General features: G+C 51.2%; 3 protein-coding genes across 3 annotated transcripts; 2 read left to right on the top strand and 1 right to left on the bottom strand.

Moving 5' to 3' along the window:
* Window positions 1-2590: 2590 nt before the first annotated feature.
* ACET3X_004470 (uncharacterized protein) lies at window positions 2591-4441 on the top strand (the record flags this gene model as incomplete). Its single annotated transcript, XM_069450678.1, has 5 exons — window positions 2591-2694; window positions 2742-3097; window positions 3150-3529; window positions 3581-3958; window positions 4010-4441. The coding sequence occupies 5 exons, from the start codon at window positions 2591-2593 to the stop codon at window positions 4439-4441; spliced, it is 1650 nt and encodes a 549-aa protein (XP_069308448.1).
* A 3055-nt stretch (window positions 4442-7496) lies between these two features.
* Window positions 7497-8024, bottom strand: ACET3X_004469 (uncharacterized protein; the record flags this gene model as incomplete). Its single annotated transcript, XM_069450676.1, has 3 exons — window positions 7497-7785; window positions 7839-7956; window positions 8003-8024. 3 exons carry the CDS (start codon window positions 8022-8024, stop codon window positions 7497-7499), a joined length of 429 nt encoding a protein of 142 aa, XP_069308447.1.
* A 510-nt stretch (window positions 8025-8534) lies between these two features.
* On the top strand, window positions 8535-11075 carry ACET3X_004468 (uncharacterized protein; the record flags this gene model as incomplete). The annotated part of the gene is made up of 3 exons (XM_069450675.1): window positions 8535-8778; window positions 8836-9706; window positions 10691-11075. The coding sequence occupies 3 exons, from the start codon at window positions 8535-8537 to the stop codon at window positions 11073-11075; spliced, it is 1500 nt and encodes a 499-aa protein (XP_069308446.1).
* Window positions 11076-18514: the final 7439 nt, after the last annotated feature.

Raw genomic sequence — 18514 nt, 5'->3', positions numbered from 1 at the left:
TAGATGCCCATGCCAGCGAAGACAAGAGCAGCCCAGCCGGCTGCATCTTTTACTTCTTTGTAACCACGCCAGATAGCCATTTTATTGCGCAGTTCCTTTCTGTCATCACATGGCAGTTAGCAAATGCGACGTGCCATGCGCGCTGGCGAGTATGAGTACTTACTCAGACCAGTCGAAGTCCTGGCACGCTTCCATAAAGACGGCTTTCCTGTGCTTTGTCGTAGACAAGCCGGGCCTTGATTGGCTCCGATATTGTACCTGCTCCTCGAAGAGCTCAACCCAGCGGGCTTGCACGATCATCTCTATTGACCGACACACACGACTCGCTTGTGTAACTTTGCGACAGAAGACATTCATCTGACTGAAGGATTTGGATTCTGTATTCGAAGTGGTAATGGCTGCTGATGGTTCTTCCGTTTGCGTTTGTCGCACCATACCCATCGAAGATCCATTGGGCGACACCTGGAATTGTTCGAATATAGCCTTCGGATCAAGGTTGAGTGTACTGTGTACTTGCTCCCAAATTCCAATGATAAGCTTGTCCAGAGTGGAAGGTTGGAAGACGAACTTATCGGATGCTACCTGTGCATGGTCAGCCGAAGACCTTCGAGGCACTTTCTGGTACTGGTATCGATAGGAGATACGAGCGTCTTCGTATGTGAAACGCTTTCTGCAGGCATTCAGTAGAAGCCCCGCTCATTTTTGATGAGACTACAGCAGCTGGTGGGGAACACGATGGGGTCTGGTACAGTCGACATACCTTTTTCCGCTTAGGAAAGCTTCGGCTATCCACCTGCATCTTGCGTTGATGCTCTGTCAAATCCTCTTGAAAAGAAGACTGGTTCTGCGATACCCTCAGGCCGCCAATGCCTTTTCTACGGGTATCGCGGGAGTGCTGTTCCGATGGGTACGGGTCATCCTGGGGATGAGACTCGTCTATGGACGATGACTCCTCATAGTCGTTAGAATCCACCGGCATTGGACTTTGTGTGGGGGCCGGCGTTCTCATACTCGCCAGATCGACGGTTCTCTATGGACGTGTAAGCATACGCTACTGCACAAGAGCATTTTAGGTGTGGTGGAGCAAGAACGTACCGACGCGACCCTTTCGGACTGTGCTCTTGTTGCATGGTTCGCATTGGCCTCTTCGAGAAAAGCCTCGACGCGAAGGATGGGATGGTCAAGGTTATCGAGCTGTGGCCATGCGTTATTGATGTTCAATCTGGCAAGATGCTCCTGGATGGCCCGACCGATGCACTCGGAAAGCCCATCGACATCCTGGAGGCCGTTCATCTTAAAGGAGTGCCACCAAAGTATCTCGCTAAATTGACCAGATCTGCAGACCTGACACCGGACGCTAAAAAGCTTGAGCAGTCCGCGGGTAGATGGGTGATATAGTAAGGCTCTACCACGATGTGCACTAGAGGCTCACTGCGGAGTTCGCTCCGTATGATGGAATCAATTCAGAACGCGAAATGATATCCGCTATGGGCGCAAGATAACGAAACGTCTGTGATGCAAGAGAGAGGAGTGCATCCGCGTCCAAATGTCGGAGCTTTCATGGACTGAATAAGCTGTCCGAAGTATATTCGGGTAGAAAGTCGCAGTGGCGCAACACTGTGCACACTTTTTCGTATATGCCGCGATGGTGGACCGCGGAGCCGTGATGATATTGATGGAAATTCTGCTCAAGCAGCAGATGAAGCCGGAGTTTGATTAGAAACGCTCTTAACCAGGTGCGGTATGGTGCTTGGCTTCAGTCAAACACTCGGCGAGGGATGCGCGTCATTTTGGCGTGCAGAGGACATTTCAACCAACCAGAACAAACGCTACTACGGCAGGTAGCCAGTCGAACGTTGATCGCGGTCGCAAAGTTCGTTCATGGTAAGCACGTTGCTCCGGATTATCGAAGGTGCTGCTCAATGATGCCTGGGCAGTCAGAAAAAGCCGCAGGGCTGATAGTGGCCCCAGCGTGGCACGGGAACTAGCCGTCACGCTAGCCACATGCTCCATGCTCCGAGGTCTCCATTTCGGCGAACGTCACCGCACCCAACACCCAAACATTGCTTCAACAGAAGACACTACTTGTCGCGACAGAACAGTAAAGCTTTGCAGAACTCGCATAGACAGTCTAATCGGCTGAGGACTCGCATTCAACTACATATCCATACCTACCATGGCGAAGATTGCTAATGCAAAACTCGCTGCGTAAGCAGTTCGTCCTCTCAATGGCAAAAAATCGTCTCCACAAATGCCAAGCGATGCTGTGGCATCATTTATCGAAGCGCGCAGGGTATTGTGATTGGATCTGCCTCCGCGTATATATACCGAGCGGACAGGGTTGATATCGAGCTATCTACATATCAGTTGTACCGAATGGTACCTTTCACCTTCAATTTGTGCGGCTTTGCATCTCTTACACATCCGGTGTTCGATTAGTGTAACATCTACCCTCGCTAAAATGGAGTCGTCAGACGCCAAACACTCGAGGAATGGAGAAAGACTGGAGAGAACCGCGACACACGAATCGTACACCTTCCAGGGCGCAAGAGGATGGCGGAGATGGCGCATTTTACGACCTGGACGCGGCATGTTTCACGATGTCAAACGCAGGTTACCATACTACTGGAGTGATATCACCGATGCATTTACCTATCGAGCCTTTGCTAGTACAGTTCGTATGTACTTTGTCAAGTGAGTCTACTCAGGGGAATGCTGAAGACATGTACTTACAAATCCAGCGTTCTACCTGCTATCGCTTTCACACTCGATATGTACCGTCGAACTGGCGAGTTCTTCGGCATCAATGAAGCACTCTTCGCTTCCGCTTTAGCAGCCATGGTCTTCAGTCTCTTGGCTTGCCAACCACTCACCATTGTTGGCGTGACTGGTCTCATCGCCCTCTTCAACTATACTATTTATGACATCATCACTCAGTACGATCCTCCCATATATCCAGCATTTACTGCATGGGTTGGTATCTGGGCTGCCATCTTCCACTGGATCGTTTCTTTTGGTAACTTCAGTGACTACATGGCTTATGTCACCGACTTCTCGAGTGAGACATTCGGCATGTATGTCGGAATCATCTATTGTAGTACGTACCTAGTAACCACCCAGGCATGGGTACACCACTGACATACTCATAGTAAAGGGTGTAGAAGAGCTGGTTTACCTCTTCGAAGTCTCCGAATTCGGTGGCGGCTACCTTTCTATCGTTATCGCCATCTGCTACTTTGCCTCCGTATACGGTCTCGAGAAGCTTGGGGGAAGTACACTGTTTAGTCCAGGTATCCGTGGCATCCTCGCCGACTATTCTTTCGTCTTTCCCACGTTGTTCTGGGTCGGCTTCTCACACATCCCCGGACGTTTGGAGAATACTGGTCTATACCGAGTGCCTATTACAGGCGCTTTTGAGCCAACGCAGGACAGAAATTGGGTAATTGACTTCTGGAATCTGGACATCAAGTGGGTTTTTGCAGCATTGCCATTTGGGTTCCTGATGATGCTTCTCTTCTACTACGATCACGTAAGTTCCGTGCCTGTTCTAGAAGAGATGCATTCTAATTTATCACCATAGAATGTTTCATCCCTTACAGCACAAGCTCGTCAATATCCTCTTAAAAAGCCCGCCGGCTTTCACTGGGATTTCTTTCTTCTCGGCTGTACATGCTTTGTTGGCGGGGTCATTGGCCTTCCCCTTCCCAACGGTCTCGTACCGCAAGCACCTGTACATACCGACTCTTTGACCGTTTACGAGACTAAACTCGAGATCACCAAAACAGAGGATGGCAGAGAAATCCGTAAGCCGTACGTTGAGGCTACCGCCGTCGTTGAACAGCGTGTCAGTCACTTCTTGATGGGCATGGCTATCTGGGGTACTATGACCGGGCCTTTGCTTACAGTGTTGCACACCATGCCCGCGGCCGTCTTCGCCGGAGTTTTCTTCGTTGTCGGCGTAAGTCTCTCGATCAATACTTTTTCTTTCGACATGCTAACTCTTCCGCAGTGGGGTTCAATTGAATCCAACGGTATCGTCGCCAAGACCCTCTACCTCATGTCCGAAAAGCGCTTCATCCAACGCGACAACCCGCTCAATACCGTTTCTCGCAAGAAGATTGGACTATTCATTGGCATCCAGGTCTTCGGTGTCGCATGTACAGTCGCTATTTCGCAAACCATTGCCGCTATCGGATTCCCTGTACTCATCACCGCGCTCATTCCGCTGCGCACTTTCTTGATGCCAAAATGGTTCACGGCACATGAGCTGGATGTTCTAGATGCTTTGACAGCCGACAATCCTTCGGTACTTGTCAGCTTTGGTGGAACGCCGAGTGGCATGAGGGCTAGGGGTCCCGATGGCCCTTGTGATGAGGAGGCACTCGCACGCCCGCATCCTGCCCAGCGCCAACGCGCTGGAAGTATTCATCTCGATGAATAGTTTAGAGTATTATGGGTTAAGTTATAGAAGAAAGTGGTGATTTTGTGGGGGATATTAAGGCGTTTAGGTTTCAGTAGAGAAATGTTCGCTTCTTATGCACAGGCCGCATAGACTTCAGAGATATATAATGTATTACCATGCTCGACTGAACTCATCCAGTATTAATTCACACCCTGGTGGCTCATTAACAACAAGTTATTCCGCTTTTTTATCTTGGAGCTACATTTTTCTGCGCCTCACTCACCATCCTCGCCCTCTACTCCTCGTCCGCCTCGGCTCCAATAACCCGCATCCCCATTCACAACCAGCGTCAACAGCGCGCTCAAGCTCCCTTAAATTAGGCATCGAAATCGACGGAATAAGCTTCAAGACTTTGTCATGTATCGCCGGTACATCAGTCCCCTCAAAAGCCCGGTTCACTCTTACGGAAACCTCGTCCGATGCTTCTTCAGCTAGCGCACGGAGCCTATTATATAGCGCTGTATAATCAACGGCCGTAGGGTGAGTCAAAGCGTGGAGTGACTCATTGCGCCATGTACCGTTTGGTGACGAAGGGAAGAGATGGGCGTGGGGTGGGAAAGCCTCCGTGTCGAAATCGGATAGCGATGTGTGCTCGGGGTCAGAATGGGACAACTCTGCGGATGCAAGGCAAGAACTACTGAGGGAGGTAAAATCGGTATGGTTTGATGTCGGAATTGAGATGTCATCAGCAATAACCTCCCATGAAGCAGAGTCTTCTTCTAATGGTGAAGAACTGGAAGCTGGAGAGGATAGCAGTGATGGCTTGATGGTAGAAACGAGCTCCCACGATATAAACCTTTGGACCACTGGACGAGTAGGCATCTCCGAGGAAGTGGAAAGCGCCCGAAAACGACATGAAGCGGTAGCTGGCACTGGAGGTAGCGGCGGTGCATTACGACATCCCGATGTCGACGCAAAAGCCGGCGAAGGCCTTGGAAAGGACAACATTTGTGGGTTTTCAATACTATTGCCGAACTGTTTTCTCTATCTCAGGCGGTGATCGGCCTATCGTTTCGTTTGCGCGCGTCAGGCGCTCTTATCGGGAAAGCGAGTTGAGGATTGTCAAACGGTTCGTTCTGCGCGCTGATTGTGTATAATGAGATAGAGGGCAGGGAAGAGAATCAAGTATTCAAAGTTTGTACGCGACAGTATAGTGAGGGATTTGGCGGTTGTTGTAAGGCCATGATGTCACACCTGAGCAGTTTGCAATGTAGTGAATGAGAGATCATCAGCGAAAGATCGTGAAGCGAAAGATCCACCGCATCAGAAACTTTAGAGAAGCAGGTCGTCGCCTATGGATGGGTGCTTCTCACATCAGTGACGAGAAAGAGATTGCCATTCATTTTCTCTCACATGGCAAGATGGAAGTGAAATATTACTCGCCTTGCGAAGCAAACCTTGCATCACTTCACGTGGTCACGATAGCCGTTTGCGCCAAGAGATGAAAGCCCGTCTCATTCAATATCATATTTTCGTTTGCAAGTCACGCTCAGACACCATTGTGTACTGTCTTGACTTTCCAAAGAAGATGAGTCTACAAAACAGAATGCGGTGGACCACATTTAGCCTACAGGAAGAAGACAAAAGTGTTAAGAAGGCATGCCGCCTACCCAAATGTTGTCACTGGAGACTATTAACAAAAGAAGTAAGCATAAGCCATATATAGGCGGGTTTAAATACTCAGCAGGGTATCTATCGCTGTGTGCATACATCATGATGGCGAGAATGAGACTGGACATACATGAGAACGACTCATCCCTACCGGGTTAGCAAAAAGGGTAGAAGCCGTAGATAGAGCATCACCTATACTAGAGACGTTATCAACGAGGCCGACTCCATGCTTGACATAAGCAATCTCTTGACGAATTCAATCATTCCCCCTCTCCTGAAGAGCACACATCAGTCAGAGGAGCTTGTCTTAAGATACGTCTGAGACTGCGACTAGGGTATAGTACTGAAAAACACTAACAACTCCGCCCAGCTAATGTTATAACATGACAGACTATGACCGTCAGTCGTAGAAAGCAAAATTGAGCCACCGTTAATACTGGGAAATGTCTGTGTTGCTGATATGGCTGTCGGACCGAAAACTCTAACAAACGCTGTCGCGCCGTTGCACCATAGCTATATTGAATCTCCATGCATCCACATGTCATAAAAATGTCCTCCGTGTACTTTCACATGCCCAGGATATGTGACGCGTCACCGAATCGAGCGAGAAGGACATGGCGTGACCCTCAGGAATGCAACCGACGTCCTCCAGATGCATCAAAGTCATTGCGCGGAGCGATGTCGTGATCAGATTTGATATGACTGGTACGCATTCATTTCCAGCGCTACATAGGTGCCGACACTGACCTCGTACGATACCCTTGAACGCATACTATGACAGGCCGGGCGTGCTGCAGGTCTTCAAAAGCGAACAAAGATGTAACAATAGTTCAACTGCGGATGCAAGGGACAAGATGCCGCGTAAGACCGTATCAACAGGCGGAAGGAAGCATGGCGCCGTTCTAACTCCGGCAGCAGGAGCGAAGTATGCAATGTGGCGCGAACGGATCTGGCGGGGAGTGGGGACGATTGCGACGAAACTCGTTTGATTGAATGGTGTTGTTATTTCTTTTCGACGAGTGGGCGCGCTGTGGACAAAGCAACATGTTGGATAACAAGACCCCTGTTAATATCCCCGGTCAAAAGCACACTCCTTCTGACAACATGGACAGCCTTTTCAATGACATCATTCACACATTCGATGCTTTCTCCGCTGTCCAAAACGTTGAAAAAACTGAAATCGGAATAGTGTCACGTTCTTTGACGTACCTTCCCACCGGCTGGAGCGCTGATGTGCAGATAAGGTTCGACAAATCTACTTCTCATGACACACTGCTCAGGCAAAATTCTTAACTAGATTTCGCGATTTTTGTTCGACTTCCGTGTGTGTCTGCGCTGTACCAACATTCATGTCGTGGTTGCGGAAGTCGGGTACGCGAGATTCGTGTAAGATAGTCGCGTCTGCTTGCTAGAGGTAAGACGCCTAGACGACCACTTTGCCACCTGTAGACTCCACGACGGAGTTCACATCGTCTTTGAGCTCCGGGATGGCGCTGGCGACGTGCAGGGCGAGCTGTTCTTGCAGGGCGCGGTAAGCGTCAACGCGACCGTACAACATCTGGTTCATTCGTTGCACGGTCTCGACAAATTCGCGAGTAAAGATGTCCGGGTTCCTAGAGTTTTCTACATAGGACATGACCTCTGGGGGGATGTTGATGTTCACCGAAGGTGCCGTTCTTGCCAATTTTACCAGATTTTGAATGAGCGATTGGCTGCCGTATCATTAGCTCCAACACACAACACCTATTCTTGAGCTATCGCGCACATTTCTCGCTTCATGGCCTCCTGTGTCTTGCTTCCATGGTGGTCGTAAGCTTGCACGATGAGGTTGTATAGGTTTTGTACGATGTCTTTGAGTTGCGCCTCCACGTCGATTATCGCCGCTACCAAACCGGTTAGCAAGAGCAGAAACAACGGCAACTCACATACCCTCAGGGCCTAATGCAGCCATTTGTAAGTTTGTAGTGAGCGGTGCTGTGAGGTTTGCTAGTAGGAGGGCTGGTGCCGTGCAACGCGCGTGACAAAGAACAGACGCGCCAAGGCTCGGCTAAACACGGAAACTTTGGTAGACTTTGTGTCGTCATCGCTCACTTTGCCCAGTATCTAACTCGACAACGACCTTCATCGAGACCGCGTCGCAGCGCGCTATCACGTGTCGCAAACCTTACTTCGTGAAGGCAACCATGCGCATCGCCTTACAATGACGGAGAGCACGAGCCGGGACCCTGAAGTCCCTCATTCGCAGCCACCAAGCTCTCAGGCCTCTACACCAGGAGCCTCCGGGACCAATTTGCAAAACCATACTCGTGCTACGACTCGCCCAGCAGAAACTCAAAAGACTCAGGTGGATACTACTTCGGATAAAGCAACCGCAGCATTCATTCGGCGTACCCTCTGTTCCCATAATGTACTACTTGGAAATGGCGAGAAAGGACGCAGTACACCGCGTCCAATTGGAGACATGCTACCACCCCTGACGAGCTCAAATGAGGTCGATCTCCAGTTGTACGCCATTATCTCTGTGATCATCAAGGAGTTTGTACAGACTTGGTACTCGAAGATAACTCCAGACCAAGTATTTGTCAATGAGGTGATACAAATTATTGCTCACTGTACCCGCGGTCTGGAACAGCGCCTCAGAAAGGTCGATCTGGAATCACTGTTACTAGACGAGATCCCTGAGCTACTCGAAGCTCATCTGACATGTAGGTAGTTCCGATCCTGGACTGTGGCATGAATTCTGTCTAATTGCATCCTGTCAGCTTTCCGAATAGCGAAGAACCAAGTCGCGTCGTCAATTTCACTGGTATCAGATCCTCGTCTGATTTATCATACGCTCCACCCACACCCTGCACTTTCTCCCGTTCCGACCGATGATGCACCAGCAACGGTCCTCGAGCAGCGCGAAAGCGAGTCGGCGTGGCGGCAACTCCTCATCCACGGAGTGTTGGCTCTATTGCTACCGACGGAAGACTTGAAGAATGGGTGTCTACGCGCCCTGGTGGCCGAGATTTTCGCCGAGATGATTCTTGGAAACGGCATTAGCGGCAAAGCCTGCGAGGGCTGGGTGTTATGGGAAGGCATCACAAGGATAGCTGAAGTCCTACAAACCGACGCTATGGAAGAGAAGGATCTCCAATCAGACGACCCTGATACAGAGCAGTCGTTGACCCGTCTTGAGCGTTATGGACTGCTGTCTCCACACGACGGGACAAAAGTTCATCCAGAAGAGGCAGTGGATGCCGGCCAGAGCCGTCATAACACTTCGGTCGTATACACTTCGGGTGCATTCTGGGCGATCATCCAATACGCTTTTTTGGCGTTTACTGCGGTGCGCGCGGTGATTTTGAGTCTTGCGACATTATCCTCCCTTCCGTCAAGAATTGCCACAAGCGAACAGTCATCTGTTGAGGTTGGCAGCCAATCGCAAACACAACAAGCAGAAGATGGAGCTTCCAGGCGCCCGTTGGAGACCAAACGGCCTGTAGTCAGCATGGGTTTGTGGAGCTGTGTTGCACAACTTGTCGAGTTAGATGTCCGCATGCCTTGGCTGTTGGGCTTCGTCTCCATACTCCATCGTGGAGCGTTGTCCGGCCCAGGCAGGGTGGGTGAAACCAATGGTGTATTGGACAGGTAAGTTGCGATAATATCTCTTTCTTCACTTGCTTCCCATGGTTGGTTGGCTACTCAGTCTCTGTGGGACCGTGCGACGCAGCATGAGATAGCTCCGCATGCGATTTCAGTCACTTGACTTCGCTTCAGCGAATGCGACGGCCCGCAGGCTCACACACAGGAAAATCCCTGTCATGGCGCACCGCCTTATGCAAGCCTCGGCACCCGTTCCGGGCGGCAACTCGACACGTTTCGGACAAGGGGGCTTGGCACACCTTAGGCCTGCGATTTTGTCAACACCACAAACGACCGCACGATGCTTGCATCTTAGTAGGACCAATCCCGAAGCACAGCTTCCACCAGCAGCTACGGGGAACTGTAGCGTACGAAGGGTATTCCGTACTCCGAACCGTCTTATCACGACCCTAGCTTCTGTGGAAGGGCCGCTTACGCGCCGGTTGATCTGTCTACACCGTCCCTCTCGGGACTGGCCGTACTGGGCTCAAGGCGCGAGATTGGCCACAGGTCTTGGTCCTACCGTCGTTGCCGCCACCAGCTGATTGCACCTCACCTCTCGGTCTCCATCATCTTAGCGGCCTGCGACTTCGCTGCCGTCATATTCCTGTTTCGTTGGAAATCCTGGCGAGCACACACACCTCGGACTCAACACGACCTAGTTTGTTTGAGCAGTGCATCGAAACATTCGACGCATGATACTGTTCCCAAACGTCTGGGACACGCTTGTTGACCTGGGCACCACGACATCCTGCCTTAAATTGTGTTGTGGCATGATCATCAATCTCGCTTGACATGCGCGCGCGCGCCTCACTTTGTGGGCCGCATCAGCATCGAGTCGATTCTCGTCCGATACGATGAACCACAGTCATCGTCATTCGCGGTGGCCAGCTGACTGTTCCGCGGACTCCTTTGCATGCATTTGGTTCACTTCGCACCAGTCCGTTTTGTTCTTCGCAAGTCTCGTTTGCTGACCAGTCGTAACTACAGATTTCTCGCTCATACTTTCCACACGCAGATCTTGAACCCCGCTTTCCTTCCCGTGGCGCTTCGCACTCTTCGTGCAACACTTTTCCCTAACAATGCGCCTGGGCCCCCACGTCAGATCCCAACGGATGAGGAGATCGAGGCGATCAAGCACTGCTGTGCCGCTACGCTACTAGACTTAGTACCGCCCAAAGTAGCAGCCGCTTTCTTCGCGAGTCGCGGACGCGATGCCCAGGTTCGACAGATCGAAGATATACTAGGCTGTCTCGATGACGCCTATCTCAACAAACATCTCGTCTTTCAGATTGTGGAATTGATCGTACTACGCCTATTTCCAGAGCTCGGAGAACAAGGCGTAGAGGAGCTATTGGACGAACGCATCAGCTGATAATCTGGGCCTGTCAGCGAAGCGTTTCTGCGTCGTGTATCGGGGATCAAAGCACTAGACACCAAGGACTTTCACCGCCAGATGCGCGAACTGCTGGGCACGGCCCGTCGCGTAGTCAACATGGACGTTCATACCAAGTTGAAATGAAGGCAACACGCAACCCTTGCATCGCATACCTACTTGGATGAAATCGTCATAGAAGAGCTCACTAAAGCAGCGAAACTGCAGCTCCATGATGCAGTTCCACGTATACGAAGTCATCGTGGGCTCGTAGCAGAGCGTGGTGGAAAAGGTACACCGCTGATCTCGAAAAGAGGGGTACTAGCCAATCAGAAAATTCCCTATGAAAATTGTTGAGGTACATGGCATCCAGACTCCGGCCTGGCTGCATGCAGTGACGAGCACCTGACTATCTGGGATATTGCCGGACGGAACCTACAAAGAAAGTGCCACGAGGTGCCCCGCAGTGCACCTCTTCCTTCACCCCCATCACGAACGCTGCAGCTCTCAAGCTTGGAAGTGTTGTGCGACGCAGGAAGAATACAACCCAACTCCGCCAGCTGCGAATGGGAAGCCTGGACAATCTGCATGTCGCTCGGTGAGCGCGACGGTCCGTGTGATGTAAACATCTGCGCGGGGATAAATCGCATATACCCGGGAGGCTCTGGACAAGGTTATTGGTTGGCAGGCGACATGCGCGGTCAGAGCGTTGGGGCAGATAGGTATGCCTAGTCAAATACGAGATGACCATGTGCGCAGCTCCGTTACAATCTTGACCGTCGTCTACGCTGCAATACCTACCGCGCCATCCTTACGAGCATAGCAGAATTTAGACGACCCAGCATCGTCCCTACACTTGACTCATCTAAAGTAGCGTCCCGAGCTCCAACACACCTTCACGTATCAACATGGACTTGTCTAAGTCCCGCTTCCTCCTGCATTCAAGCCCCCACCTAGCGTGAGATATGGCCAGAACCTTGGTTCGGGAACGATCATGATTGCGCATCATGTTTATCGCCGTGCTCGCTCTCGGCTGCTCCGTGCGAACCCATGTCTCGAGGTCAAAATATAATTCAGCCTCACTCAGGCCATGTATCAACCGTGGGGTTTCAGTCAGTGAACATCGCAGAAGCGAGGGTGGGCTAAGAAATTTAAAGCGTCAAAATGTTACCCCGCATGCGCCTCCTCCAGCCCGTAGCCGTCTATTTATTGTCGCTTCCGCAAGGGTTGCAGTTCCTAACAAGTTGGCAACACGTTCCTGAACAGCCTGCCGCTAACGTGTTTCAAGATTCGGTTGGGCAGCAATTGCGCGGAACATAACGACGATCGAGTCAGCCTTCCCTGCTTCTTTCGCGGCACAGTTGTTCTGTATCTCGAGCATTTGATCCTTTCTGATCCTATCGAATAACGCGCGCTTTATGGGCGCGTGCGTAGGATTCAGGTCGCCGCTTACTGCCTGCTTCGGGACGTCACTGTCGCTGATGCTGGGTTCTCGACTGACTCGGTACCCTGAAATCCTGGATGACCGTTGGAACCTTAATCCTATGAGCTCTGGAAGCAAGGCGAGGAACCCTTACACGGACCTAGTTCGCGAAGCCGCGGGACGCGCAATACAAAAAATCATGATCCTAGCAGCGCTCGCTACTCAGCATCTGACAAGATGCGACATCGCCTGTTCCTGACCCGCACGGAGTCCGTGGCAAGTGCGTCAGGATCCCTAGCGACAATGCCTTCAACCCTAGCAACGTCGATCCAGCATCTACCATGGTTTGGTGTCAAGCGAGGGTACATCAGGGGTTGCAATGGGCATCAACATTGCAAATATTGACCCATGTTTCAACGGTTAAAGAGCTCGGAAGGTTAGTGCAGGGACGGCAGCGGGTGGGCCTGACTCAAACATGCAAAACATCACCCGTAGTGGGCAATCATTACATGGTACCGAACTATCGTCATTTTGCGCAAGGCATGAAGACTCAATAGTGAGGCGTACGGCATGTTCGCCTCAGCCGGTCTGGATGAAGCGGCAGGCGCATAGATAGTTTGAGCTGTTCCTATCGCTCAGTCCAAGTATAGCGCAGGATGAGGCAAGGATGGGGGGTTCGCGTGCTACTGAACGCATGATGATACTGTCTGGATGACAGCAACCGACAATCGTAACACGCCATAATCAATGCGAATGCTCACATGATTCTCAAGCCACGGCCTCTTCGGCAACGGAGACACCTGCAACACCAGTTTATGCATTGACCCGTATTGGGAATTGAAGAACACTTCTGGAGCGACGGATCAGTGCATCTGACAGGAAGTGCAAGGTTAGCGGGTATGTCAGCAACGGGTGAACGCATCATACTGTTGCCTGTACATAGCGATGCAAATGGCTATCGCTTGCACGTTGACCACCCAAGCAGTGTCACTCAACTCTGTCATGCAGCGTCGTCGGAAATTGATACAATTGCCACAACTCACCTTGTCACACGTGGCACTAGCATTTGACGCTGAACAGACAGCCCAGCCAGCTACGCACAATATCATCAGCAAATCAAAAACGGGTCTGCGTGCCGGTACAACGTTTTCGTGAATACCTTACACCAGATAATTTGGTGGTCACCGCTGTACCATGTTCCTCTTTTGCTCAGCCGGTCCGTACCGCGTTACACAGCATCAGATACCAATCACGTGGATAATCTCATGCAGGTCACCGCATGACCAAACGACCAAGATGGTAATGACATTTCCATGCTTATCGCCAGCACATTGTGCACATACAATAATTGGCGGAAGAAAAAAAGGTCAGCCTCCTACATCATTGGGCAGATTGTTCGAATTACCGAAGGAAATAAGGGCAAGAGCTAGCAATTTAACGCGACAATTGACTTTCGGACGTAGGTTTCCTAGCTTCTTGCACTACAACCTGCCGCCACTGCTTGACGTAGGCCCGAATACAAAGGTACTACGAGCCTTTCGGCCTTTTGACTCTGACTTGCAACTGGTCAGGCGCCCGGATCCGGGGGCCGGACGATAGGCAACGCAGTCCTTCACCGATCAAATGGACGTAATCGCAATCGTATTGCGGGATACGGTTCTAATGACGGTCTAGCCGTTGCGCGCAACACCGCAACTAACGACATGGGGAGAGCTTACAAGAAAAGGGCCGAACAGAGTGAAATTGCGACAACCAAGTACAGATCTACCGTTGCGCGTCCTTCATCTGCTCTTACTTTGCTTGTTTATACTCTGACATGCAAGTAACGCGCGTCAGGCCTTGCTCCTTTTTGTTTTGCTGTCTAGACCAATGGTACACGCTACAAGGCTGCTACTGCAACTGCGACCTTTGTAGGAAGTACATCCGGCGTTTGAACAACACCGTGTAAGCCTGTCAAAGAGCATGGTCGCGGACCGAACCGGGACCGTACCGAACAGTAATGTAACGCAGAGGATGAAAAAGAAAGCAAAAAAGGTGAAGAGTTTGACATCACGCGGGTGTGGGAAAGTACAAACATAGTAGTACCTGCAAGGATGCCCGAAGCATCGGTGGTGGTGGGGAAACCGACGACATTGCCTTGTTGCTTCTTTTTGCGGCTAAGGGGAACTGGAGCCAGAGTGGCGTCGCGCGTCGAACTGGCTTTTTCTCTTGCTTTTTCGATAACGGAACGCAGGGTAAGAATCAAACGGGCTGCATAATACCCGTAATGCAAAAGTAACGGCTTTGTGAAAGAAGTAAAATGGTTCCGAAACGTGTACGCACTTGCTTTCACCGGAGAGTGGTGCTCAACATGCTACAACTAACTCTGAGCAAGTGTGGACTTTGAACTAATTGCTTATCAATCGAGTACGGATTCGGCTTCTTCTCGCGAACGACTCGCTGCATAGTTGGAGGCTCGGCTCGCATGACTGAGACATTTCCGGCCCAAGCTCACACCTCGGCCAGCGAAAAGCCTAGGGGGCAGCCACACTCCGCCCCCGCGGCATGACAGGGTTTCGGGCGCCTTAACGTCGATTGCCCTTGCTAAAACCACCTTACTGATGGCCCAGTAGCAACGCCAATCCTCGCTTCTCTGAACTCTCGTCTCATCCCTGATCCAGATCGGGACAGCCCTTTGACAAGAACGAACGCGCAAACTTTCCAGTCGAGTATGGCGCGCGCTCGGGGAAGACGGCAGCGCCTCACGCTTGGGGTGGCATCTAGATCAGGCCCAACAGTTTGAGATCTGTGCTATGTGCTGGTCTGCGATGCTCGTCATCGATCTTTATGCATTGCGACTGTTGGCGCAATAGACCTATGTATGTACTTTTGCGATGCACCAAGGATGTGCAAGGTGCTAATAGGATGAATGGTCCGAGCACTGAGCTCCATGTAATGGCGGGGAAGGGGGACCAAAGTTGCCGAAAGGAACCTGGAAATCTCACATGCAATTCACGTTTTGGCAGTATCCAGGATGCAGAAGCTGGAACGAACGAATACTGCTTTTCTGAGATCGGCATGCTGTCGGCAAGGTATTTTCCGAGGTCAATTGTTGTTTTTTTCCGGCGGGCTTTGCCCTAATTTTCTTGCACATCCCTTCTACAACGGTATTGCAATGCGATGCCGAAAGCGCCGTCACGGGACTTAAAGCGGCAAGTACCATCTGTTCATGAGCCAGATCATTTGCCGATCACTGAAGTGTCACTCGTGCTCCATCAGAACAAGGCTACGTCCGGAAAAGATCAGACCATAAGCAAGGCAGAATGACTAGCAAGATCAGAAGCACAATCATGTACTAGTATTGAGCATTAATAGCATTTCAAGCGTGATCGACCCCTTCGTAAAGCCTGTCTTTCGGCAAGGGTCGGTAACTATATCAGAAGCCCACATATAGGTGTACGGTAGTGCGTACGAAACCCATCGCTCCGTTTCAGCTCAGTGCAACGTATGAGGGCCGCCGGGCAGATGTGAGATCGACGTTGAAAAGCAACAAAGTGAAGCGTACAGAATAGTGGCCCGCGTGAGCAGTTACAGTCTTCCTTTTAGGTAAGGGGATAAATTCGGAAACAGTCGGCTGCTATGCGCTGCTAAAGGGGGGTATAGTAGTTCGTCGAGCAAAGGAATAGGGGAATAAATAGTCAATGTCAATGAAGGAATAGTGAGAAATAGAAACAATGCTAGTGATGCTGGTACGATAATGTAGCAAGTGAAAAGGAATTCAAATAGTGCCTGCAGTGTGTAACGCTGGCCATGCGTATGGGTTTTTGATCCTGGTACCATGAGCCGGGGGTGTCGTGCAGACTTGCTCTCTAAAACCAGACGATTCAGGCAAGTCGTTTCACAGGAAAGAGAGCAGTCGTAAGCGTATACGTGCTGTGGCAGGAGACACAGGGCGGAGCCGACATTGAACCAGGTAACATGCGCGGTTGCTAATGGATTGCGTCGACGCTTTCGAGTTTGGACGTAGTGAAGGTGGGCTCTGACACACGTCGCATCTCGGAAGGAAGGCTTTCGGAGCTGCGCTTGATTCGCAGCTTCTCCATCAGTTTGCCAATCGTAACATACTCTTGTGGCTCCACGACAAACCCGGCGTTCTGAGACTGGAAAAAATTCATAACGAGCTCTAATGCGCGGGCAGCTTCTTCTTGAGATGGTGTAATGGGCGAGGTGTCGGCGGATGACCCTTTGTCATCAACCTGGTTGGTACCTGGTAGTGGAGGTGGCTGCATTGAGTTAGGAACCTGGGTTGGCGAGAGCGACATTGCCTCGTCAATAGCCGGTAGCGCGGTAGGCATCTCAGTCATAGGAGAATCGAGGGCACCGCTACTAACGTATTTTGGAGTCAATGCATCAGATGAGCCCGGCGGTGACATGTATTGCTCGACGCCCACGAGCATAGGAAAGGTCTGGCTTCGCGGCCGCTGGAAGTTGTTGCTCCCTGGCTGCCCACTGGCAGGCTGGCGGTTGCCTACGAAGGGACTTGGTCCACACGCTGAATCGGGTGTGAAGAATGGCGACGACAGCGACGTTGGGCTAGTAGCTGTGTCTGTGAACACACTTGATAAGGAAGTGCTGCTTTGTGAATGGAATGGTCGACGATGGTTCGAGAAGTCGTATGTGTCTGGGCTCTCTGTCTTGAGGTTTTCCTGGCTCTTCTTGGTTTTCATGGTTGTGGTTGCAGGTGATACCCCGCCTGGCGAGGTAGGCGAGATAGCCCCCGGTGTGTGTGCATTCGATGGCGGATTGGAAGTTCCCTCTGACTCTTCTGCTAACGAGCCTTTTCTTCCCCTTGCTCCCATGAGATGATTCTTTTGCTTGAACTTTTCCAGCCAGCTCGTACTGTTTGCCTTGAGATGACTCTCGGAGTTCCCAACAGTCTGAGCGAAGAAGCGAGCCTTCTCTCGGATAATGGCATCTGACAGTGGTAGTCCCTGTCTCTGGTGGTTTCTTGCCCAGTTGGACAAGGCCCGTTCGATGTCTGGAAATTTGCCTTTGGATCTTTTTATGGGTGATCGACTGCCGTCGTCCTGGTACAAGTACTTCTCCTTCTGGCGCAACACTTTCGAAACGGTACTACTCAACAGTCAGCACGGTAAGAGACATGATGCATATGCAGTGGTACCTTCGCTCTACGCCGAACATTGCTATAGTTGCGTCAGTGAATGCTACGCGCGGCTAAATGCATCATAGTGGCATACCTCCAATTTCCGTTTGCTTGACAGTAGGATTCTCCTCGTGGTACTGGCACATACGTCTCCGGTCCGAGTCGGTAAGTGTCTTCCGTGGTGTGGACGAAGTACGGGAGTGAGTTGAGCTTGCTGAGACTGGAGTCGCGGATGCCGGCGTTATCGGTAGTGGGGCTGAAGGAAACAGTGAAGCTTGATAAGTGGATTGACTGGTAAGCATGCTCGGCCATTGCGGCATCTGTGGCATGATCAAAGGCTGCAGCTGTGGATGTGTAGTTCTTGGTGTCGGGTGCGTTTGGTGTGGTGGGTGCATGCCTGTCCCATAGATGGGTTCCATTGGGAGCGGCGCAAAACTGCTGAAGCCATTGTAGTCTTGGACCGGAGACTGGTGATGTGGGTTGTATCCGTTATCTCCATGCCATCCAGGATGGTGATCCTCGAAAGGTTCCTGGTGGTGGTGGTGTTGGTGCTCGTGGTCCATTTGGAATTGGCTCATGTTGGTTTGCAGGAAATGGATAGAAGTGGTGTATCCGTGCGAGCGTGGGAACGAGTGTTCGTGTTAGACGCAGAGCAAAGTAGGGCGCCAGGCGGGCATATGCATCTGTACGTGGTGTTGCTATACCCGAGCGGCGTAGGTGACCTCAGAGCGGCCGAGCGCATGCATGCATGAGACGAGGGTTTGGTTCCTGAGGCGAAACAGCAACACGTCAAGTACCTGCTTCGCGGGGGTAGCGCTGACAAAAGGCGCTGTGGGTATGACAGAGGTCAAAACATATAGGTGTAAAGCAGCG

Source organism: Alternaria dauci, chromosome 3 (assembly GCF_042100115.1).
Source record: "Alternaria dauci strain A2016 chromosome 3, whole genome shotgun sequence".
NCBI lineage: Eukaryota > Fungi > Ascomycota > Dothideomycetes > Pleosporales > Pleosporaceae > Alternaria > Alternaria dauci.
Note: the sequence above shows the minus strand (reverse complement) of the source record. Positions and strands in the feature narration are given on the sequence as shown.